Source organism: Cyprinodon tularosa, unplaced genomic scaffold, assembly GCF_016077235.1.
Source record: "Cyprinodon tularosa strain WSP-4 unplaced genomic scaffold, ASM1607723v1 ctg388, whole genome shotgun sequence".
NCBI lineage: Eukaryota > Metazoa > Chordata > Actinopteri > Cyprinodontiformes > Cyprinodontidae > Cyprinodon > Cyprinodon tularosa.
Genome location: NW_024039105.1, coordinates 1,274,885 through 1,300,305, shown reverse-complemented (window position 1 = coordinate 1,300,305; position 25,421 = coordinate 1,274,885). Strand labels below are relative to the sequence as shown.

The following is a 25,421-nucleotide window of genomic DNA, read 5'->3' as shown; positions in this document are numbered from 1 at the left end:
GTTCATCTCCAAAATTAGAGCAGTTTATATCCATAAATCCAATTACATATAGGCTATTCAAAAGTCTTTTATTGTATCGACTAATTACAGTGTATCGTATTCTAAGCATTTAATCCTTCTATTGTTGATGATTATCCCTCACATATAATAATAAACCAAATGGCAGTAAGTTTCAGACCATTAGCTGTACAATTTTTCCCAATAGGCAGTTGTTGACACATTAAGAATAATAGGAATCCACAAAATGCTGTTGTTTTTTTTTTGTTTTTGTCAAGTAGACTAATGTAAATGAAATGTATAATATCAGTAAATTTGTGTCATCAGCCATAAAGGGAATAACATTTATCGACCTCTCAGTCCTGAACAGAGCAGCTCTGGAGCAGAGCACCTGCCAGGTTCACCTCAGCTTCACTTGACATGTCAGAAAACGGAGAGCGATCAGGTGGATGGAAAGGAAACTAACCTCCCCTCCAGCCCTGAGAAAGCTCCCCCCAAGCTCACCCCGCCCCACCTCACTCAGCTTCGCACAGAGAACGCGGATTCCTTTGACATGGAGGAGGTATGGGAATTTGGGTTTTTCCTCTGCATTCCTTTTTCTCTAAGGGTAGCCTCTTCCCACGTACAGGTGGCACGATGACATCACTGAGGCCTTTTACCAAACCATCTTATTTTCATCTGCTCTCCCTGTGGTCGGTCAACTCAGCCTGCTAAGCTACTCTGACAGGCAAATCAATGCAAATTAAGGCAAAATTGCTTGTTTACACACTAACATGAGAAGTGAAAAGGAAGGCGGGGGGTTAAACCTGCACTATGACATAGATGATTATCCTGGTGAAAAATCACCTGATGTTTTCTGAATAAAAGTGACCTTTAAAGCAAATAAAGTATTCAAGAAGAAACGCGTGAATGTATAAACAAATGACAGCTAATTTAATCAGTGAGCCTTTACTGTCACATCTGGTTATATCTTCCTGAGTGGAAGCATTTTAAGTTACTGTATTTATATAAAACTTTGATTTGATTAGTGTTTAAAGATTTGTCTATTTATGTGTCTCTTTTAAATGTTCCCTGTTTATTTGTTTAGATTCACACTAATGAAGACGAGGCCCTGCCTTCCAGAACATCTAGAACCACTGGTAAGTTCTGACTCGCATCCATGATTATTAGTATCACTTAACTGCCTTTGACGACATCGACTGTGCACCAACATGCATGACACATGCCTGTCTTTTAGTCTGAGTGCATTTCTTTTTGTCAAAATCATAAGGTCATCGACACAGTGGTCTGTCCTCCTAGTGGGTTGCAGAGGTACTGCACTGCAGGAGTGTTGTGCTGTTAATTTATCTTAGAACCATAAAACCAAGGATAGTACCATCTGCATTGTTGAACTTGAAAAAATCTTTTTTGTGGTACCTTTACATCGGTAATAAGAATATTACCTTTAGGACCTGATAAGTGATAATTTATTGATTTATTTAGCTGTATTGGTTCTAAAGCCCATCAACTTGATATTAATACTTTTTTTAGCACCCTTCAATCAATTTATTATTTTTTACCCTTCGAGGTAAAAAATAATTAACACTATTACTTTTTTATTTATTTTTAGGGGGTGTTTTTACTTCCAACTTGTAATTGAATTATCAAATTGTATTTTTAATTAACATGTTATTGGCCCTGATTTTTTTTTCATATTTAATCATTCATCCCATTTGCCAGCATGTTGTTCAGTGTCTGCTGTTTTTGAAGTATTTTCTTAATAAACTTGGCTCTGCTTGAATTAAAATGATCTATATAAAGACGCTGTATTAAACCCCAAAACAAGTTTAGGTTATTGGCCAGAACATGCCATAAAAGGTGCTCTAGGAATCCACATTTTTCCATTTAAAAACTACAATACCATAAATATTTTTCCTCTTTCCTTCAGATGTGAATGATTGTTGGGTTTTTTCCCCCCCAATATCTCTGCTCTAAGTGCAGTTAACCTAAATCTACCCTGCCACCTGCAGGCCAGAAAGAGTACGGTAGCGACAACACTTTTTACTCTTCTTTGTTCTTCCTCTTATAGACTTGTCGAGGACTGTTAGTCAACAGTCTGACAGCAGTGGTTTTGCTGAGGAGACTTCTGGGGACTCTAGCAGCTACCTCAAGGTTAGTTTAATTTCCCCTTGCTCCTACAGCCGCATTTACAAACTGCTTACACCCTCTACCAACACTGTACATAGTCTAATAAAAGATAAGGAAATACATTACATTGGTTCAAATACCATACACACAATCTAATACAGTGTAAAGGAAATATATAATTTTGATTGCTTTATTTGCAAAGTACAGCCACTAATGTGTTTCAATGCCATTTTCCTTGACAGAGTCAGATTTTTTAACCCTATACCAACAGTTAAGTAGGAGTGTGGGGAAAAAAATTGTTTTGGCGATACATCGTGATTTTCATCTGCCTGATATAATATCGACCTTTCAGTTACTGGTATCGTTTTTTTTTTTTTTAACTAAATATTTTTACCTAAAACTGAGGGGAAGTGGGCTACCTCTGCACCGCCACTCTGTCAGATGACACTGTGGAGCCCCTTTTCTTTGCGGAGCTGCACCATACCTGTAGTGGAGGCACTCATAGTGGAAGACGTGGACTCACTCAGACCCCAAACAACACGGATACCAAAATAACTAAATCTTCTGATGAAAATACACAGCACTGGGTTTTTTATCTATAGATTTAATTTTGATAGGGAAAAATATTGCAATATATAGTGACATTGCAATATCTTGATCCAAGTAGCGCGATACATATCGTATCAAAACACCCATGCCGATACTCACCCCTGCAGTTAAGTGTGACATTTTCTTGTATTTAGCCCCCTTTAATTTGGTTCTTCTAAGTGAGTCCAATGCTACTTTTTAAAGGAGTGTTTTTTGTTTTATGTTTTTGTTCCAATTCCAAAACAAACACTGACAAGTCGGATATGTTGTGGAGAAGCTAAAAGGCAAGTTAGAGCGTAAAACAACATTCAAAGAATGGAACATCTCGCTATACCTTTCTAAATGAATCATCTGAAAGTTAAACCGAGATGGCACAACTGCAAATCTTCTAAAACATCACTGTCCACCTCAACGAGAGCATTTATCAAAGAAGCTCAGAGGTTACTCTGGAGGAGCTGCAGAGACCCTCAGCTCATGCAACAAAAGTTCAAATTAAATTCTAGTTTAAAGGATATTCATTAATTTGCAAGACACTGTATTCCTTTTCAACATAGTATTGATTAGTATTTTTATTTTATTATTTGTTTCTGTATAAGGCTAAAGATCTCACTATAACAATTTATTAGATCAAGTTTAAGTCTTGAGGTTCAGTCTAAAGTCTGCTTTAATAACCTGGTCCCCAAGTAAATGCTTATAAATCCATTCTCACGCAGGGAGCAGTTATATGTTGACACATGTTAAACACAAAGCTGTAGTCCGTCCAGTTTCTTATTCAGGAGAACTGAAAAACCAGTTAATCTTCCATCACGTGGAACTTCACACAACATTAATTAGGTAAAGCTAAACGTTAACTTGGTGATGGAACAGTTTAAATATTTTTGGAAATATATGAATGTATAATAATACTCATCAGGTTGTTGTTTCTATCTATGCTTCGATCACTTTGCCTGCAGAGGTCCTGGAGCTGTCCTACTGAAATGCTCTTGCCTTCTGCTGTAAATTAGCATAGCCAGCAGGTCCTGGTCACAGCCCCCGAGGCATCTGCTGTGGACATACGGAACGAAAAGTTCTGTGATATACGCCAGTGCTTGTTTATATAGCACTCTGGAAGTAAACCAACTTTTTATTCCTTTAAAGATGCCAGTGGGTAGCAGTACATCACCTGAAATAAGCATATGAAACAACAAGCAGATGCTCCAAATAGTATTTGTTTTGCATCAAGTAGTATATTCATTTACCATTATCAATTCTCAATGAACTTAATGCACTTATAATTTCTAGCTCTGATAGTGTCAATGGTTTATTGGATATAGAATGATAATTTACTCTAAAAAAAATCTCCCTACTAGTTGTTGCTTTTGGAAAAACTAGGAATGTAAAAGTAATGTCATAGTTTAGACGCCTATTTGGGTTTACAAGAGATGCATAACAGAACATTATTTACTAAGCTTTAATAAGAAGGAAAATATATATATTTAACAAAAAGCAAGGACCCCTTATAATGGTTGTGGACTAAAAGTAGAAACAGCTAAAGTTTTTGTAGAAGTAGCTACAGACGCAGATTATGCAGAAATATGAGGAAAATGATTCCAAACCAGATCCTCATACGCCGACCCAATACCTCAGCATAAAGAGGCATCCTGCATGAGCAGCGCATCTTTCTGCACTGTTTTCCAACAGAATAGAATGTGATATGTTGAGAAAAGCCTTTTGCTTGAATGATTTGTACAGAAAATGTTTTAAAAAAATAACTTTTTTTTTTTTAATAGAAGCACCTAGCTTTGCCTCATCCTTGTCTAGGGTGTTATAGATAACTTATATGTTGATGGGTCAATAGCTGCCAAGGAAAGAGGGTTTAGCGTGGATTACTGTTATTATTTATTTTATTTTTGTAGAAATGGATGAATGATGAATTACTTGTTCAGAAGGTAGTGGCGCTAAACTGACTGTAAGTGCTCTGGGACAGATTGGTTAAGAGATTCCTGGACAAACTATAAAAGGTCCGGTTTAGGTACATTTTAAGGTCAACTGAAACTTTTTAAATGTAAGAGTAAATTCTTTGTTGAATGGTTGTTCTGTCAATTAAATGTTGGCTCTGAATTTTTTGACCAAATTTATGAAATGTGAATTTGGTATATTTATAATTAGGTGCAGGAGAGTTGTGACAGCTGTGACAGCGAGACCACTGTGACATCACACCCCTCACAAGACGTGGCAACGCCTCAGCCGCTCGACCAACCTGCGTTTGAGCTTCCTGATGGCCGGGAGCAAGATGCACCTTCTGCTGCTCCTGCTAAGGCGGAACCAAGCGGTACCAATGTGGAAGAAGAGATGCAGGGAGAGCGTTTGGGGCAGGTTCCACTCTACTCAGTTCACCAGCTTCCAACAATCAGACTTGCAGGTGAAGGGGAACAACTGGATGGTAGGGACAGAACTGATCGTGAAACAGAACCACAACCAGGAACAGAAAACAATCAGAATCAACCTCGTTCAGAAAAAGAACCGCAGCACGGCGAGCCGCAGTTGGACACAGAAGGAACCTCAGAGGGAGCTGAGGAAAAGGCTCTTGAGTCTGAAACTGTTCCAACGTCTCCGGTTCTTAGCGCACTGAATCGAGCCAAGCTACAGCAGCTGAGGCAGTTGGGTCAGTACAGCAGCATCCAGTGCGACAGCCCGCCCCAGTCTCCAGGAGGAAGACCAGGTAGACGTGATGTAATCCCCATGCAGAGGTCCTCCTCCTTACCTTCCTCCCTCCTCTCACCCTCTAAGGTCGTGTCTTCAGTCAGGATCCAGTTTGGTCAGGGTCAAGCATTCTGTACCCCTCCCAGGTACACCTTTAAATATGGCCAGGAGGAGGCAGGGCGAAAGGAAGATGAGGTGATAGAGGAGAGAGATGAGAGCGAACAAAGCACATGCGTTTCCACTGTGATCATAAACCCTGGCTCTAAAGATAAACCGCCAGCTGCCATTCCTCCCAAACCCATTCCTCGCTATCTAATGCAGTCTTCTTATTCTTTGCATAGCTCCAGTCCTCCCCCTGATTCCCCACCAGCCTACGGCCATTCCTGGAGCACCCAGAGTGTTCCTGATCTATCAACCAGTCATCAGCAGCCTAGTCGTTACCACAACCATCAAGGTTGCCATCCTGGACCCATGATGTTCCCCAAACCCGGTGCTTTATTGCCGGGCCCTGAAAATAGCCCATTCCCTAGTCCTGTTTCTTACCATGCTGGTCCATACCAGTACTTTAGTCCTCCTTACATTTCTAACCAGCACAACCCTTCAATCAGTCACTATTCCAGTCTAACCAGTCTGCACCAGCCTGCAACACCCCCAATCCCTCTACACGGCAGCCTCAACAACTTGAACCATCCCCATCCCTCCTCAGCTCCTCAGAACATTGGTTTGGGTCACATTCCACCTGGGACTCCACCGATGGCTCCACAGGGATATAACCCTTCCTTCGGCCATTCATTGCCTTTCCCAACTGCTCCTCACATGCACCAATTCGGTTCCCCTTACTACGGTACACAAGGGAACATCATGAGCCCCGGTCTCCACCCTGGTCTCCCTCCTCCTGCGGCACAAGGACGATGCCCAACCAGCACCGAGATGCAGCTGAGGAAGGTTCTGCATGAGATCAGGGGAACGGTTCAGAGTCTCAGTCAGGTTAGTCCACTTCAGTCGCCTTCGGCTGTTGTTCCTCTAAAGCTCTCTCAGCTTAAAATTGCTAAGCAGCAGATTATGTTTCTCTTTAGCATGATTTAGATTTAAAAACTGATGATTTTTTCAAGCTTCTTAAAAGAAAAACTTACTTACTGTAAAAATAGATCTTTAATCTACAGTTATCGTATTAGAGCTATAGTTCCTATAGGTTATTTTCTGGTAAATTTCTCTCCTTCTGCTCTTAACGCGTCATTTCTATCTTGTTGTTTTTTCTTTATTGGTTTAACTTTGTTTTTTCTTATCCTCCAGACCCGGATCAATTCCCCTGATGTGTTCAGTGAGCTCAGAGCAGCTGCAAGCAGCCGACAGGTATGTTTTTATTGCCTTCTTTTTCTGAAAAACTTTCCGTGCTTTTTATTCACTAGAGGTTTGTGAGTTGAATCATGATTAGTTTAGTCAAGACGTGTCTCCAAATTATAAGACTGTTGCATTAATTTGGAAGCGGTATGGTGATGTTTTATTACATGTAAATGATTTACAGGTTTTAGATGCGTATTTATTTTGCGATATCCTTAATGATAAAATTCAGTGCTGCTAACTTGCTTTGAAAACAATTAAATATGAATTAGATCAAAGCATTTATTTCTTAAAATGGTCCAGGCAAAGTCCAGACCATAATCTGAAAATTAATGGTAAATATTGTAGATTAGAGGAATGCTCTGCCAGGCTGTGATGGATCCATCTCTATTTATCTATAAATATTTTGTCTTCAGTCTGTGGCAGAGTTTCAACAGAAGAGGCGAAGTCTGAACATGTTCCGTAACCAGATGATGGACCTGGAGCTGTCAATCATGCGGCAGCAGGCTGTCGTTTACAAGCACCTGAGTCCTGCTGACAGGTGACACACTAGAGCAAACGCATTCATGCTGCGCAGAGCTATGGAGCTGTTAAGAACCAACCTGATTGCTTGCTTCTGTTTTTGACCGTTTTGTTGTTTTGATTTTTTTAGGATAGAGGCGGAGCAGCTTCAGTGTCTGCGGTCTGCAGTCAGAGAGGAACTCCAGGAGCTGGAACAACAGCTGGAGGACAGACTATTGGATCTGACGCCTCACTCGCATCTTGGAGTAAGAACATGTGTACAGATGTTTAACAAATATGCTACTCATTCTAAACTGGATGCAAGATGGTTTATGTTTATTCTAAATCCACAAACATCACACAAAGCGACCCTTTAAGAATGTTGTTGTGTTTTGGCAGGGTCTCCATAGAGACAACAGTGTTGAGAGCCTGTCCACCGCTTCTGCACTGAGAGCCATGAAACCGGTCAGCACACATAGCAACAACTCAAACTCTGCGATGTGATGATCAAAACATTCTATCTTTATTTTGATGTTCTGCCATCTCACTTCCTGTCTGCCCAGGTATCAGACCTCCTCAGAGAGCAGTTCTTCCTCCAATCAGAAATGGGTTACGATGGCCGCGGTTACCATGGCCGCGGCCCCTCCAGCGTCCCCTCCACCCGCTCACCCAGTCCTGTCAGGAGAGAGGAAGACTACAGCAAGCAGAGGCAAGGAGTGTATCGTGCATCTATCAACATAACCCCTGCCCCTCCCGGTCGACCCAACGTTCAGACGGAGCTGGTGGCAGAGGAGGAAGCTCAGAGAGACTGTGAAGAGGTAGAGGAAGAGAAAGGAAGAGAGGGAGACGAGGCACAAGAACGGGAAGGAGATTTTGGAAAATATAGAGCCGAAAACTTTCAAAAGCTTATTAGAGAGGTAAAAGGACAACTTTTAAATGTTTATGAAATCAACAACTGTAACACTTGTGTTTTTTATGGGATTGTTCGTTGACTTTGCAGCGATCATATCCTAAAAACCACCTTTGCATCCATTCTGTTCCTTTTTTTCCCCCAGATCCGTGAGAACTTGGCCCAGGAGGTCCGACGAGAGATCTACAATGAGCTGCTCGCTGCTGCTTCTCCACAGGGCTCACCCTTTTCTGCTCAGCAACACCCGGTGTAGCCCTCATGCCTTAGTAACCACAGCTTGGACAAAAACCACTGCCTTGTCTTTAACACTGTACACCAGAGTAACACTGTGCAACACGTTGTGCCTGCAACACTGTATGTTGGTAACACTGATGATCCAACTGTGACAAACCCCGCCGACGCCACCTGTGGTACCGCCTCCAGCATTCCCGAGCTGCAGAGCAGAGGCTTCCACTTTTTGGATTACCAGTGAAAATTTGTTATTTCTCATTTCCTGTTTCTATTTTGATATATATGTAAAAACAAAAGCTGTGGTCAACAACCCCTACCATTGATCTAGCACTACTGCCACTAATACTACAAGTATTCAATCTTTAATCACCACTACAAACAGCCTCTTGTACAATAGTAGTTAAACAGTACTTCCTGTTTTCTTGCAGTTCCATTAAGTTTAATGATAGTTCTTTTTTTAAATGAGTAAATCTTGTCAAACAAATAATAGAATTGCTTTAATTCAACTTTAATATTTTTGTACATGTTCAACCTGTTTTTTGAGGCATTAGCTGTTTTCATATTACAGTCATCTTTGTGTTTTCTCACAAAGAAAAGATTGTATTTAAACTCCTGCTTAGCAGGATTATGAGGTAGAAGCATATTACAAAAAACTAAATGCAAAGAGAAGCGTTTATTTTGTCATCAGTCTTTAACATCCCTTAACATCCATTTAGAATGTATTAATAATTGTTTTTTGTGAAAGTTTGCCCCCCCCCCCCCCTCCCCATTCCATGCACATTTCACCCTAAAAAAAGCAGTCTTAAAGAGAAAAATTGCAAAGATGACACATAATCATCCTCATCAGTCACCATCCTCATTCTTCTGCTTTAGTCACTGCCTTTCAGTCACCTTACAATCCGAAAAAAGTCCTCAACAACTTGAAACCAATTTTTGCTTACAATAACAGGGGCATAAAAACTGTTTCAAATTTCTGATTTAAAATGATATTTTTCTATTTTTGAGCAATTAAAAAACAAGATGTAATGCATAGTATTTCTTGGAAAGCACTTAATTTAACAATTTTGAAGCTCAGTTTTTCAGCTGGTTGATTTCTTAAATGCTTCTAATGTGGTTTAGTGTGAGCGAGGTACAGAAAGTGATCAGTGTGTGTTACCGTGATGTGCTGAGGGATGAAGGTTAAAGATTTTTGTATGTTAAGGTGATGAGGATGACTATGTGTCAACTTCTTGGATGGAAGAGCTTTATGGGTTTTCGGTGCATCAGCATGTTGGTTTCATTTTGGTGAAAAATGCGTGCAATAATGTGAACACATCGAATATATTTTTATGTTTTTTTTTTTTTTTTTGGTGGATCATAGCAAACATTTCAGATGTGCTGCGCCTCTAATACATGAAAAACTTCAGAAGCAGTAGCTTAACCACTAATTTCTTTCTTTTTTTCCTCAAAGCGGGAGTGTAGTTCATGAGATGTGCATTGAGTTTTTGAACAGTCACTAAATTAAGTGAAACACACTGTACATAAGTAAGTTGAATGTGATTGGCTGGGAGATCTGTCAATATGAGGTTTCTAACTTAATTTTTTTTTCTCTGCTTACTTGGGGCGATAACTGTACAAATTTGTGCACAAGATCACAGTAGTACATTTGTTTGTTTGAGAGCTGATCTGTGTTGGTAGGATTTCTGTAATCTTAAAACTGAAATGCAAAGCTTAGCTTAATATTCCAAAACCGAGGTCACATTTGCAATTTTTCTGAGTGTGAGTGAATAAAACTCCTGGCTCAGGTGTTATCATTTGTCCCCATCATTGTTTCAGAGCTGTGAACGCTCTAGGTTTTGATTAACACAAGTTATATCTGCTGGACAAACACTGTTTATAACTTTTAGATCAAGAATCCACTCTTAATTACACTTTACTGTCTGAATGTCGGTGGTTATAAATTTCTGTTCATGTCTGATAACAATAATGATGACTATGTGTATTTTGTATTGATGTGTCCTAATGTGCTATAGGGAGGGGTCACTGTAGAGATGATGATGATAATAAAGATTTATTTATTTTCCATATAATGAAGTGTAAGGCTCCTTGTTTTTATTTAGTTTTTTACTTCACTGCTCATAATTAAAACGTTAATGTTTTAGAGATCTTATTCCTCCAAGTACAAGTCGACTTACATTTTAGCTCCTGTAAAAACACAAATTTACCTTTACAGAAAAAGTGTCATATTTTGACCCCTATAAAGATAAAATAAACCCCAATAAAACTAGAACAATTTTCAAAAGATGAAGCTAAAGCACCCTATAGGGATTAACTTCAAAAAGAGGAAGAGTATCAAATGAAATTATTAAACTATAAACATTTAGGAAGTAAGAGTCTAAGTAAGATTTAAAGTCTTTAATAGAAAAAAATATTGTCCTTGTGTTGATAATGGGTACCCAGCAAATTAAAGACCATTGTCCACTGTAAACCTTTAAAGGAAAGGGAAAAATTAAATTAACTAATTAAATTAAACTTATAAATGTAGATGTTACATTGTGCAAAGAAGATGCATTTTACTAAGATTACTTGGAAGTGACCTTAGATTACATCAAACCAAAGCATTACAGGTTCAGTATTGTTAGGATTTTGACTCTTAAAATTATGTGGAAATAAAATGCAAACTTTTGAACCAACTGTTATCAATGATCTGTAAGGAAAAAGTAATTTTGTGTGAGTCAATGCTCAGACAATTGTGTAATATCTCTATCATGATCATTCTACCACCATGCCCCAGATGATAAGATCTCCACCAATAAACTTTGGTCAAACACTGGCTTTCATTTTTTGAAAGACCTTTTTCTGGAAACACACAAAGTTTGCTCGGTAATCTTATGATCGCAATTTTTCTTTTACCGGTAAATTTGTTTTTCAAAAATATTTTTCTACAGCTTTTTTCTATCTAATATGTAAAAAAAAACAACAACAGAAAAATCAAAACAATGAACAATGGTTTTCTTGTATAATGCAGACTATATCCATTGAACTGTATTCATAGAAACAATTCTACACCTTTGGAATATGGTCAATTTCTTCCACTGTTAAACAAACCTATATCCAGCTAAAGATTGTGTGCCTATTTTTTATTTGTATGATTCAGATCTCCTCCACAATCCTGGTCCAATTCTTTCAACTAGGTGCATCTGGCTTGAATCCTTTTGCGTTGCCTTTTATTCGTGGCCAGCATTACCTTTTATTCAGAAAGAAAGTATACACTTTGTGTATACAAAACGACATTTAAGTTAGTCTAAGTCAGATTCATCATTAGACAACTATGTGGAATTGTTTAGTATTTTAGCCAATGGTGATCCAACTATTTCTCAATATTCAGTTATTTCTGTTGAGCTCTAAGAAGTTAATAACTACAATCTACATTTTTACTTATTTTCTCTTACGAAGGATAACTTCTTTGAAAGAAGGTGGTTAAATCAAATCTATATCTGTATATCGCTTCTTTATTTTATAGCTATGGCAATGATAATTTTTAACACTTCATAACTTTTATTAGAGATTTTGAATTCTATCATTTTGTCTTTGTTGCCATCATTACCGTCAACATGTCACCTCTGTTAGCTACATATTTCTATTCAACTGAAATATTGCTGTATTAATAAGGACTGATCGGCCCATTATTTCTTATTTTCCCCCAATTGCCTCCTGTTTTATTTTGTTTTTTATTCTTGCTTTTTACTTTTGCTTTTTTTTTTTCATTCAAACGGATATTAAACCTTTATTTTGAAAACCGGAAGTGATTCGTAACCCGGAAGAGCTAGGTGTTTACAGCGGAACGTTTTCCGCCACAAGAAACGACTGTAAAAATAAGAAAACTCTGAAAGTGCGACGGTAAGAAATTATTTTACAGCTCGTGCTTCCCATGAAGCGTAGGTTTTTTAACCAGAAAAAAACGGAGAACAGGTTAGATGGATTTTAGCAGTAGTCTCGACTACATTTACTTTTGTTTATTATAGAATTAAGGTAGTGTTAGCATACCAGCTAACTTTAGCTCACTCAAGCAGACATGTGGATAAAACTGCTCCCCTATGCTGGAAATATTTATTAGTTACCCGCGTTAATGTTTTCGTGAGTCCTCAAATTAATCCCCAGTAAATTAATTAAATGCGTATTTTGGGTAATTTAGGGATTTCCGCTCTTTTTTTCCTCGCCTTACTCTTCAGCTGTCGTTATATTCTGATGTGACGAAAAACAAAAGACTGTGTTGGTTTTAATAATCTAAATCTTTATCAATTATTAAAACTGGTGTTTCAATTGATTTAAATAGAGAACAAATCAAAGTACACATTTAATCACATATTGATTAGATTTCATATTAGACTGTTATTGATCAACGGTTTCATAATCATTGGGTGGCCCAATGTATAGAAGAAAATATATATAAAGAAGAGATTTAAAGTAGTGCTTTGAAAAAGCTGCTCATACAATGAAGGTTTATTTCAAGTGCTGCGAACCAGATAATCTATATTGGAATGCCTAAAAAAGAAGCCAAATTGAAGATTATAGAGTTTTCTGGTCTAAGTCTGGACTTCTCTCCTATTTTGATGGTTTGTCATTTGCGGCATTTAATTTATTTTAAGTTATTGTGTAAATCATTGTGATTTTAACAGTGGCGATTGCCTTCCTATGTTTTTCCGTTTCCTCACAGACGCTTTACAAACACTTATAGAGCAGGACACCTACATTAAAAACTTCATATATTTTTATTTTCAGGTGGCTGCACTTTGGAGTTGCTCTGCTAGACTAATCTGGAGTTATTTTATATATATATATATATATATATATATATATATATATATATATATAATTTTAGTTCCTCTGTGGATCAGAGTTTCTTTTTTTTTTCCTGGTGTTTGTATATATATTATAGTTAATATATTATAGTTATAGTTGTTATGAGTAACCATAGTAAGTTGTTTTGTTTTTTACACCTGGGAGGAGCAGGTCATTAATATAATAATAATAATGATTAGGGCTGGGCGATATGGAAAAAAAACTATATCCCGATATGGATTATTTTATATCACGATAACGATATATATCACGATATGCCACAACTGATGTTGCATTTTATGTTTTCATAGTCCGTCAGATGGACAGGGTTGAAAAAAATCTTTCATTGCCTATTTTTTACCCATCATCTTGTTTCCTAATATGAGAATCCCAACCTCAAACCAAGAACACCAGTTATGCAATTTGCGGCCATGACAGTGAACAGTATAGAATCTTGGCTAAAAAAAATTAAGATAAAATAAAAAAGTTTATCACGATAGAAAAAATAGAGGAGAAAGGTCACGATAGACGTGTTTCTCTCGTCCTCACGATATATATCGCCATATCGCCCAGCTCTAATAATGATAATAATTGAACTTTATTGATCTCACATTGGAGAAATTTACTTCTGCATTTAACCTATCCCCTTGGGGAGCAGTGGGCTGCAACCGTTGGGCGCCCATGGAGCAGTGTGGGGTTAAGGTTCTTGCTTAGAGACCCAGAGTCTGTGGGATTTGGACTCGAACTCAGAACTTCAGGATTCCTAGCACTATGCCCTAAAGCCGGGCATACACTGTACAATTTGTTTTGCCATTTTCGGGCTGATTCTCCAGTTGTGTGAGCATTTTTCAATTGGGCCGAGTTTCAGCCTCATCGTGCGTCCTGCATTGTTTAGTATACAGGGGGTAACGAGGGAAGATCAGCCTTTCACAACCACCACCCAATCAGGACCCGTAAGGTCGGAAGAAAATCCAAAAAATTTTTAAATGCAGTTGGCCGTCGTGAGGCATTCGCGAGCAAATCCTGCTGTTGAAGCAGAGCTATGAGCAAATTTACCAGAACCTTGAGCAACACATGTGCAAACACAAGAGGTCTTCTTCTGCCAGATTGAAGAGTCCAACCAGCGGCATCTCTCGATGCTGAGTCTGATGTGTGGTCTTTGGACACGTAGTGTGTGCAAGTAGATCGTATCAGAGCATTGGGCCACACAGTGGAAGAACATACTTTGTGAGCTGTGAACTTTTAAACCCTGCGGTTGCAGTTTTAGCTGTCGCTGCTTGCAACAATTGAAAATATTGCACAGTATATGCCTGGCGTGACGCGGCCTCAAAGCTGAAATATTTTAACAACTTCCGCAAGTACTAACTGATTAAAAAGGAGGTGCTAAGGACACAGTGCTATAGCAAGAAGGGAGATGAGCAGGGAATTCAAGCCATCTCTTCTATCAGACATTATGGGCAATATGAGATCTTCAAGAAAAAAGTTAGAAGTACTCCAAGCCCTAGCAAGGACCACACCAGAATATTTCATTATGTATTATGTATATTTTAGTGAAACATGGCTTCAGGACAGTATACCTTAATCCTGCCAGGATTATGGGCCATAGAAGCTGACAGAGATCTAAAGAAGGCATTAAAACTCAAAGTAGCCCAGATGCTGCCTACAGGTATCAACATTTAGAACAAATCATTGAAATAAGCTGATGACCTTCTACAAAGCCTCATTTCCCTTTGGGATTAATACGTATGTTTTAATGTCAATTGTACTTTATTGTATAGTGATATAAATTTGTATAGTATGTTTCATCATGTAATTACAGGGAATTGGAAGTAAAATCATTTAATTCACTATAAAAACTTAAGGTAGACATTTCATGCAGTTGTATAGTTCTGGTCTGGTCTCAAGATTTGTGTATGAAAGCAGATTGTGGGCTGAACCAGCAGTGTAAATACCTTTTTTCTTTGTTATTTATTTGACTTTTTTGTTTTGTGTTTTCATTTCTCTCTCTATTTACGAAGAATGCCCAAAGTTGGACCTTACACCAAAGTCCCACATGCTTCTCAACCGCTCCGCTCCAGACTGCCTGCGCAAAGAAAAGCCTGCAGCCTCTGCGGTTCCTTCTGTCTCGCTCCGCTCCCAACTTTTTTGAAGCTCGAGCAGAGCATGCATGATATTTAATTCATAGGAGAAAAACATGCGGTAATGAACGCTTAACGCTGGCTGGACTGCAGCCGAACAAAAATAGCTGTTTTGAGACAGTGAAGGATGTATGTGGTCAGTGACGAGCGGAGGTGTAGCGGTGGATGTGGAACAGTTCTCATTGATAAACATGGATGCACAAGTGCTCCGCACCACATACATGAGCGGGGCTGGGCGGAGCGCTGACAGAGGAGGTGAAATCTGGGGGTTAGGGGCTGCTTTCCTGCAGGTTTTAGAGGTTTCCTTGATTTAGAACAGCTTACAGGTGCTGGTCATAAAATTAGAATATCATGAAAAAGTAGATTGATTTCAGTAATTCCATTTAAAAAGTGAAACTTGTATATTATATTCATACATTACATACAAACTCATATATTTCAGATGTTTATTTTGTTTAATTTTGATGATTACAAATGACAACAAATGAAAATCTCAAATTCATCATATCAGAAAATTAGAATATTGTGAAAAGGTTCAAAATTGATGGCCCCTGGTGCCACACTCTAATCAGCTAATTAACTCAAACCACCTGCAAAAGCCTTTAAATGGTCTTTCAGTCTAGTTCTATAGGCTACACAATCATGGGGAAGACTGCTGACTTGACAGTTGTCCAAAAGACGACCATCGACACCTTGCACAAGGAGGGCAAGACACAAAAGGTCATCGCTAAAGAGGCTGGCTGTTCACAGAGCTCAGTGTCCAAGCACATTAATAGAGAGGCGAAGGGAAGGAAAAGATGTGGTCGAAAAAAAGTGTACAAGCAAGAGAGATAACCGCACCCTGGAGAGGATTGTGAAACAAAAACCATTCAAAAATGTGGGGGAGATTCACAAAGAGTGGACTGCAGCTGGAGTGAGTGCTTCAAGAACCACCACACACAGACGTATGAAAGACATGGGTTTCTGCTGTCGCATTCCTTGTGTCAAGCCACTCTTGAACCACAGACAGCGTCAGAAGCGTCTTGCCTGGGCTAAAGAGAAACAGGACTGGACTGCTGGTGAGTGGTCCAAAGTCATGTTCTCTGATGAAAGTAAATTTTGCATTTCCTTTGGAAATCAAGGTCCCAGAGTCTGGAGGAAAAGAAGAGAGGCACTTCATCCACGTTGCTTGAAGTCCAGTGTAAAGTTTCCACAGTCAGTGATGGTTTGGGGTGCCATGTCATCTGCTGGTGTTGGTCCATTGTGTTTTCTGAGGTCCAGGGTCAACGCAGCCACATACCAGGAAGTTTTAGAGCACTTCATGCTTCCTGCAGCTGACCAACTTTTTGGAGATGCAGATTTCATTTTCCAACAGGACTTGGCACCTGCACACAGTGCCAAAGCTACCAGTACCTGGTTGAAGGACCATGGTATCCCTGTTCTTAATTGGCCAGCAAACTCTCCTGACCTTAACCCCATAGAAAATCTATGGGGTATTGTGAAGAAGAAGATGCAATACACCAGACCCAACAATTCAGAAGAGCTAAAAGCCACTATTAGAGCAACCTGGGCTATCATAACACCTGAGCAGTGCCACAGACTGATCGACTCCATGCCACGCCGCATTGCTGCAGTAATACAGGCCAAAGGAGGCCCAACTAAATACTGAGTGCTGTACATGCTCATACTTTTCATGTTCATACTTTTCAGTTGGCCAACATTTCTATAAATCCTTTGTTTTTATTGGTCTTCAGTAATATTCTAATTTTCTGATATGATGAATTTGAGATTTTCATTTGTAATCATCAAAATTAAACAAAATAAACATCTGAAATATATGAGTTTGTATGTAATGTATGAATATAATATACAAGTTTCACTTTTTAAATGGAATTACTGAAATCAATCTACTTTTTCATGATATTCTAATTTTATGACCAGCACCTGTATTCCAATGATTGCATTTCAGCAAATGTCTGTTAATGAGCTATCAATGGGAATTAGCTGTGCTGAAGCGGAGAAATATCAACCTTCAGGATAGCGGCCCTTGAGGGCTGACTTTGAGAATGCCTTTTTTAATATATCTGCTAGGGACCTCTAGAAGGCAACAAGTTATGTGTGGCAAAATTATTTGCTATTCATCATACAGAATAGGAAATAAAAAAAACAGTTGTTCTCTAGGAAGGAGGATAAAAGACAGAAACAAATTAAGCCACATTGCAGACTAAATTTGTGAAATAAAATTGAATTTTTTTTTTTTTATTATCTCAAAGTGAGTTGGAAAATTTTAATTATAGTAATAATTCTAGCAAATGAAATGAAAAGAAATGCAACATTTTTAACATTTATTCACTGTAACAATATACCAACATTTGTTCATAATAAAATAATAAGACGCATCGATCCAGTTCCAGTTTTTTTCTTTTTGATCCAATCTGATACGATACCTAAGCTGGGGATATCGGCCGAAACTAATCCGAATCAACTGTTGAAAGGATGAGCCGTTTGCCATGTGAGTGAATGCTTTAGCCTTGACATAAACATTGTTTAAAAAAGAAGCAAATGATCACAGATATATTTTTACTTTATATTATATGTTAACAAATGAGAAGCGGAAAGAAAAAACTAAAAGTTCAATGTAAAATGCACTGGAATGGACCTCCTATATAAGATTTCAAATCACCAATATCCTATCCAGCTAATTATTCAATACAGAGCTGATACCCGATCTGCGTTTCACATCTAATTTAGATATTTATTTAGTATCTCTGTCCGAATAACATTGCTTCCAAAGTTAATCTTCCTAAAACAAGTGACAACAGAACAAGGTACTGAAGTTAACTTTATGCTTCATGGGTGAACTCCATTTTGGCCTTCCCAGAGCTCCCTATAGAATTTGTCACCCCATTAATATCAATTAGACAATCTACAATTTATCAGATAAACATAGTAACTAACTTTAACTACAGCCTGTTATCCACCAAATGTTAATGCAACTTTTGCAAGTAGACTTAAGATTCTCACTATCTGTAAATGTGACAGTTCTTAGTAGGTCAAAGCATTAAAGGTACTTATATGAGGTCTTTGCTGTAAATAATAAAGACAGAGTTACTGATTAGAAGGTTGCTGTTTTCATCAGTGCAATCTCTGTGTGTCTATATTTGTTTTCCCCTCTGGGATTAAATAAGAATCTCTTAATTTTAGAAGGATGGATTCTCCAGCAAGAAGTGAAAGCTCCAGTCCTAAACAAAGAGAGAAAAATGGTAACTTTATTGTCTCTACTTCTTCAGTTTCCATATTTATTGTTGTTTTGTATGTATCTAACAAATATATTGTACTTTTTGATTGTAGGACCTTCAGAGGATGAATCTAGTCCAGGAGCACAAAGACCCCAGCAGGCTAATGACAGTGAGAGAGACCCTAGAAAGCAGTCCTCTCCTGAGGACAGTTCTGCAGGTCGTAACCAGTCAAAGGCCTCTGACTCCAGCAGCTCAGACAGCAGCAGCAGCAGTGATGATGACGATGAACATTCAAGAGCTCTAAGGAAGATTAGGAGCAGTGTTGCTCACGTACAAGTAAGATCAATTTGTTAGAGTTAAGCTCTCTCTCGACTTCTCAAAGTGTAAACTACGAAATAAAAATGAATCCGCTGCCATATCAATAACTTTAACCTCCCTCCTAAATTGGTTTCCTCTACCTTGATCAAAGCATCATTCTTCAGGTCAGCTTTGGCTTTACCATGATAGACTGGTACAATCACTGCCGCCACTATGCAACGTCATTAGTAGGGATTGACGATATATCAGCATCACAATAGGTTTGTGCCAATTAGGGATGTAAACAAACAATCAATTTAAGATTATTTTCTGTTTTTTTCTACATTAAAATGTGTTCCATTCAATTAGTTGATAAGCTCTGTTTAGGACGTTCTTTAAGTGTTGAGATGTTACTGGCGTCCAGTAGAGGGCACCACTGTTCATTGTTAAGCGGATCCTCACTGATCTTTGTAAGAGAAGTGCTGCCATAGCAGAGGGAGGGACGCTAGAACAGAAGAATGAATGGATCGAGAGTCTGATCCGGGAGTATTATATTTGTTGCTTGGTAACAAAGGCGTGAAATAGACTAAGTGTGGTTCTGTTGGTAAATATAATGTTGAATTAAAGATAAACATTTTAAATTATCACTTAAGAAGTGCCTATTTAGCTGTGCTGCATGACAAAGCTCTGATGACTAGTTAGACTAACGCAACAGCATAACTCTGCTGTGATGTTAGAGAGGTTAACAGCAGTACGCAAAATATTTTTAAGCAATAAGCAGAGTAGAGGTGAATGCTTTTATGTGAAAATGCAGTTCATGACAAGCTAAGCTTTTACATTCCTCTGTGAGCAGTTAAACCACTGGTTTCAAGGTGCAGCTAGCAGCAAAAAATTTTACATTAATTTTAGGATCACACTAAAAACAGAGCTACGTCAGAATTACCATCCATCTCGCTTGCACACACACACACATATATATATATATATATATATATATATATATATATATATATATATATATATTAGGGCTGCAACTAGGGATGGGAATCGAAAACCGGTTCCTGTTAAGAACCGGTTCCGTATTTTCCGATTCCATGGCATCGTTTGGCAGCTCACTGAACGATTCTTTTTCCGATTCCCGCAGCACCAGAGCCTAGAGCGCCGGCTCTGGGGAGCACGACTTACGTCACGTTTTTTACGTAAGTTACGCAAGTTACGCAAGTTACGCAAGTTGGAAGAACTATTCGAGGAGGAAGACAACGAGCTGCGGTCACTTTGTGAATCAAAGCCCCGTCTTTCCTTAGCCCAGAGGGTAGATCAGGAAATCCAGCTCTATAAAAGCTTGCCCTCCATCCCCTGCAGGGATAGCGCCACACTGTGGTGGTGGAACAAGCAAGATGTGCTGCCCTTGCTATCTGACTGGCTGAAAACTACCTCTGTGTGCAGGCTTCCTTCACCCCATCTGAGAGGGTGTTCTCCACGGCTGGAGACACCATAAGCCCTGAAAGATCCTGTATCCTTCCAGAAAAAGCAGATATGCTCATCTTTCTGCAAAATAACTGTTAATTTTCCCTACTACTGTTTTATAATTAGTATTTTTTGTTATTTAAAATAGGTTATTATCCCATCATTTGTTATTAGACATTGTTGGTTATTAAGTTTGTTCTTGTATATTTATTTTTCATTTAAACACAGATGTTACTCCAGTTTCACATTTCCTGTGGACATCTTGATCTTGTTGAGTTTGTAAGATTGTGCAATAGTTAAGTAAACAAAGTTGATTCTGATAATCAAACTGTTTGTTCTCCTTTTTCCCCCAAATTGGAATCGAAAAAAGAATCGATAAAGAATCGAATCGTTTCATAGAATCGAAAAGGGAATCGGAATCGTGAAAATCTTTTCAATTCCCAACCCTAGCTGCAACTAACGATTATTTTAAAAATCGATGAATCGGCCGATTATTTTTTCGATTAATCGATGAATCGGACAAAAAATATTTTTTATGTTAACCTCTTTATTCCAAAATAAACATTTTAGACAGAACAAACAAGCACACAAGTACAGGTTGCTCATTAACTGTACTGGTGCAATATGAAAAAGAAATGTTTGTGTTAAAACTACGCAAACTTACATGAGAAATGTAGCTGTACATCCACAAAATATAGGGTACTTTGTTTCATAAAGCGCAAAAAGAGACATTTTTGTTTTTAAAGCCCCTAAGGGGCTCAAACAATAGGCCCCCCCATTTCAACAAATGAGGTTTTTTTAGACTAGAAGAGTTCTTGCCTTTTAAGACAGGAAAGTATAGCAGTTAAAGTTGCTGCTTGAGAAAATACTGAACCATAGAGATAAAAATAGCCCTGTGGGTCAAATTATAAATTGTATTTGGAATAAAAATGAGAGAACTAGGGGTGCTAAAAAACACATCCTCCAAAGACAGATATTTACATGGGAATGTGGCATATAATTAACTGACATATTACTGAACTTGCTGGATTTTATTCTGCTTTACTTCCATAAATTGCAGGATCTTCTTTATCTTTGCCAGAAGATTTAAACTTTAAAAGCCTTGCCCTCATAATTTGCAAGTTAATTTATTTATAAAGAAAATATAAACGCTGCTTAAGCTAATTCAAATGAAATGAAAAGTAAAATAAGTAGCCAACCTTATCCCTGTCTGTATCCTGCTGATCTGCTCTCTTCACGCCATCGAAGGCTCCAACGTGTTTTCTTTTCAGATGCTGCGTCATAACAGTGGTGCTTCCGTGCCATGTTCATTTGTTTTTACAAAAGTTGCATGTTACGACTTTTTTCACTTTACAAAGCGCAGGCTGTTTTAATTATTGTGATCAATTTGCGCCGTCAATCCTGGCGCATGCGCGCTTCATTTGCAGTCTGGACGCTGAGGGTAAACTCCTCACTAAAAACCTGCGGCTCTGACTGCCGCGCTGAGAGGGATTCCTGTGAGAGAGGGAGAAAGGGGTTGGGATGATGGAGGCGCCCCACGGCAGGCAAAAGCCGCCAGTGACACCGTAAAAAGTCGCCAGATTTGTCGCTAGTCGCTTTTTTGAAAAATAGTCGCTGGAGGGGTCTGAAAAGTCGCTGAGTTGGCAACACTGCAACTGCGGCGCTACTCGCTCCGCCATATTTTTTTTCTTCCCCCGGATGACGGTGGCGGCGAATGACGCATTAATCGCGCGACACAACTAATCGATGATTAAATTAGTTGCCAACGCTTTTAAAAGTCGATTTTTATCGATTTTATCGATTCGTTGTTGCAGCCCTAATATATATATATATATATAAAAGTGTGTGTAATTTGTTTTGACTCTGACACAATCTTCACAGTTTTTTCATCAACATAAGTAAGGGAGACAAACTCTGTCTAGTCAGAACAGGGCTGAATACAGAGCAGTAACGCCTGTATGATGAACTGTTCTCTCTTTGCAAAGATATGAAAATAAGGTGCCGACTGAGTGAAATCCATCAATCGCCGTTTATTTAACTAGGGTGAATAGTTGAATACTTTTTTCCCCACTACAATATATATGTTTGCGTGTGTATACGATAGATGTTACGAAAACTGGGGCCGATTGTAGCATCAGACAAGAAAATCAGTCAAATTTCAGCAAAGATTTATTGTTTTGAATCTCAAATCTGTTATGTTGAATCATGTAGATCCAATGGGTGTTGGTAGTTATCTCAGAAACAGTTTCCTTATGGCTTTGGTTACACTAGAGAGCGGCTCTAATAGTGAGCTGAGATGTGGCATCCATGAAGGGAGACTTAATTTCATTAAGGCACTTCACTATTAGAGCTAGATCATCGGAATATTAGCATGGATGCTACTACCTGATTGGATTGAGCCGACCAAAGCGGGAGTTGTGAGTTACGACTCAGTGTTTTGGATGCTTGGACTTGGACGATTGTTGAAGGAACTAGCTTGAGCAAAGCGGTGTGTGTTGTCCTGTCTCAAAGACCCCTTACTATCGGCTGTGCACTGGGCTGTCTTTACATTGGCGGCCTGATAAATTGCATGTAAACGAGCTATGCCACCAACCAAGTATGAAAAATTATTTTGTCTAATTATGCTTATAGTGATGCTTATATTATATCCAAAATTAAGTTTTCATTATTTTATATTAGAGTTTTAGACATAGCCCCAGATGAAAAGGCGTAAGGACATCCCTGGAATATTTCTCTCTTAAGCCTCTTTCCCACTGAAATTAGGGTTTTAAACCAGGTTTTTCAAACATGTCGACCCACTGAAAATCGGCTTTTGGCTCCCTTCCCACTGGCAGAAAAAGCTGGGTCTGATTCCTCGCTGGTAAGCTGCGTGGGCTCTGTCCCCCCACAGCTGTGGGTGTGGTGACACCATCACGCTGGGTTAGCTTTGATGATGTCACCACTGCGACAGAAATCATTAAAAATTAGAAATCAAACAATGGAGAGCAACATGAAAGGAAGATGGGGCGTAGTCAGTTTTCTTTATTGTTCTGCTCTTTTATCTGTCCATGTTTAACAAATTTAACCAGTTGTTTCGACTAATTACGTAGTCGAAAGAGACACTGCTGCGCGGTGTGTTGATGTCTGTATGTTGTGTTCAATGGTGTCACGTAATTTAACGGGTCAATCAGGCTCTGGTCTTCCTACAGCAAGCCAATCAGAGATGATGCAATTTTGACGCCGGTGTCTTGCCGAGTCGTTTGACCTCGGTAGCATCAGTGACCTGTTCCTACTGCCACTAAAAGCGGATTGTTCCCACATTTAAATGTTTTTTTTTGTTTTGTTTTGTTTTTTGGCCAGTGGGAAAGGGGTATCATAATTTCTGTATTTCTATTTAGTCACACAAAATATACATTTTTACATGTACTTTAATAATGTTTTCTATTTTTACTTAAATTAAGTTTTACATTTTCATGGCTTTCTAGAGTCTTGAAGACGTTGTGTAATTTGTATAATCAAGCCACATTGGGTGAATCAAAAGGTGTTCTTAAAAGAGCAAAAGTGGTATTATTGTAAAAGATAAGTTTTTATTCATTCACAGCTTGAATAAATCCCTTTTTTAAGTTTATTTCATCAAACAAAGAGCTCTCTTGGTGTAACACCCTATCTATCCCCAGCAAGTTTCTTTATCATAATACCAATAAAAAATATCCCTTCTATAACTGTGAAGGGTGTTAAAATGAGGTTGCACTGTTAAAATATTAAATATTTAAAATATTTAAAGATAAAGTGACGGAAAAATGGAAAAAAGCTGGAATTATGAGAAATAGTCTTGAGATAAAGAATATCTTCAGTCTTTGAAGGGAGTCAGAGAAAATATGGCTGGAAAATATTGAATTCCTTTTACTTTAGATTCATACTATCCTTTAATTTTGCTTAAATGTTGTAATGCAACAACTGTAACTGTAACAAAAGTAATTTCCCTCTGGGATTATTAAAGTATTTCTGATTCTGATGCAGTGCTTTAGACTGGTGCTTTTAAATTAAATGGTACAATATTTCCTTGGAGGGGGGCATAGCCTGACCTTTTGCATGTGTTCTTTGCCTCCATCATAGACATAATAAATATCTATTGCTTTTCCTTGTTTACTGATGAGGATGGGTCTGTTAGCATCTGATCAGAATTCAGACTTAATGCCTGGTGCCTGCACAGACTCAGGGTGTCCATCATGACCTGTGGTTATGCTCTTCAGGAGTTGTATAAGATAGATATTATCCAATAATTGTATGAAGAGATAGTTAAGTGTATGTCAAACTGCCCACAAATATCTGAGGCATAATTTGGATTCTCTTACAGACATTTGCCATGTTTGAATCATAGGACTGAGAACTATCTCTTTATTTGTGAAAACCACCTCAGAAGAACAATTTGAATACAAATCATGCATCTACCTGACTGGCATCATAGACTCGACTTCTGCAGCTAGCTATAGGCCTTTACATAATTCCGAAACTGTCGCAAATACTCTTTAGCAGAAGGCAGCATGTTTTCCTGCATTTCTCGTGACATGCAGGAAAATTGTCTTGTGACAATTTCAGCCTGCATTAAGATAATTGTTGTTGGTTTACTACTTGGAAATGGTGAATAAATGCTGATTCCTTTTTTGTTGTCATTCTAGAGATCCAAGTCCAAGGAACGTGATAGATCTTCTTCCAGAGAGAGTAAGGGTTCCAGGAAAGAAGACAGATCCAGGTCCAAAGAAAAAAGCAGATCCCAATCCACTGAAAAGGACAGATCAAGTTCCAAGGGACGGGAAAAGTCGAGGTCCAGATCAAGGGAACAAATAAGGTCAAGGTCCAGATCAAAAGAACAACAAAGGTCCCGATCCAGAGAAAGACAAAGATCGAGGTCCAGATCCAGAGAAAGACAAAGCTCGAGATCCAGAGAGCGGAGAAGATCTAGGTCTAGGGAACGGAACAGGTCTGGGTCTAAGGGACGAGACAGATCCAGATCAAGAGGACGGGACCGTTCGAGATCTAGAGAAAGAGACCGGAGCAGAGACCGCTTCGACAGAAGACGCTATGCACGGTAAGAAACAGTGACACGTTTTGATAGACCTCCAT

The 25,421-nt window shown here is 38.6% G+C and overlaps 2 protein-coding genes across 2 annotated transcripts in view; both read left to right on the top strand.

The window, feature by feature from the left end:
- The window catches only part of itprid2 (ITPR interacting domain containing 2), a 70,812-nt gene extending 61,761 nt beyond the window's left edge, over positions 1 to 9,051 (top strand). The window contains exons 13-22 of the mRNA XM_038297458.1: positions 358 to 559; positions 1,085 to 1,136; positions 2,066 to 2,148; positions 4,861 to 6,381; positions 6,688 to 6,747; positions 7,152 to 7,276; positions 7,388 to 7,502; positions 7,636 to 7,701; positions 7,800 to 8,153; positions 8,292 to 9,051. Of these exons, the coding sequence (XP_038153386.1) occupies positions 358 to 559; positions 1,085 to 1,136; positions 2,066 to 2,148; positions 4,861 to 6,381; positions 6,688 to 6,747; positions 7,152 to 7,276; positions 7,388 to 7,502; positions 7,636 to 7,701; positions 7,800 to 8,153; positions 8,292 to 8,399 (2,686 nt within the window). The 3' untranslated portion in view covers positions 8,400 to 9,051. The remainder of the gene's footprint in view (positions 1 to 357; positions 560 to 1,084; positions 1,137 to 2,065; positions 2,149 to 4,860; positions 6,382 to 6,687; positions 6,748 to 7,151; positions 7,277 to 7,387; positions 7,503 to 7,635; positions 7,702 to 7,799; positions 8,154 to 8,291) is intronic.
- A 3,110-nt stretch (positions 9,052 to 12,161) lies between these two features.
- cwc22 (CWC22 spliceosome associated protein homolog) overlaps positions 12,162 to 25,421 on the top strand; it is a 31,538-nt gene continuing 18,278 nt past the window's right edge. Inside the window, exons 1-4 of the mRNA XM_038297451.1 lie at positions 12,162 to 12,256; positions 18,520 to 18,578; positions 18,667 to 18,890; positions 24,977 to 25,386. Coding sequence (XP_038153379.1) covers positions 18,524 to 18,578; positions 18,667 to 18,890; positions 24,977 to 25,386 — 689 coding nt within the window. The 5' untranslated portion in view covers positions 12,162 to 12,256; positions 18,520 to 18,523. The remainder of the gene's footprint in view (positions 12,257 to 18,519; positions 18,579 to 18,666; positions 18,891 to 24,976; positions 25,387 to 25,421) is intronic.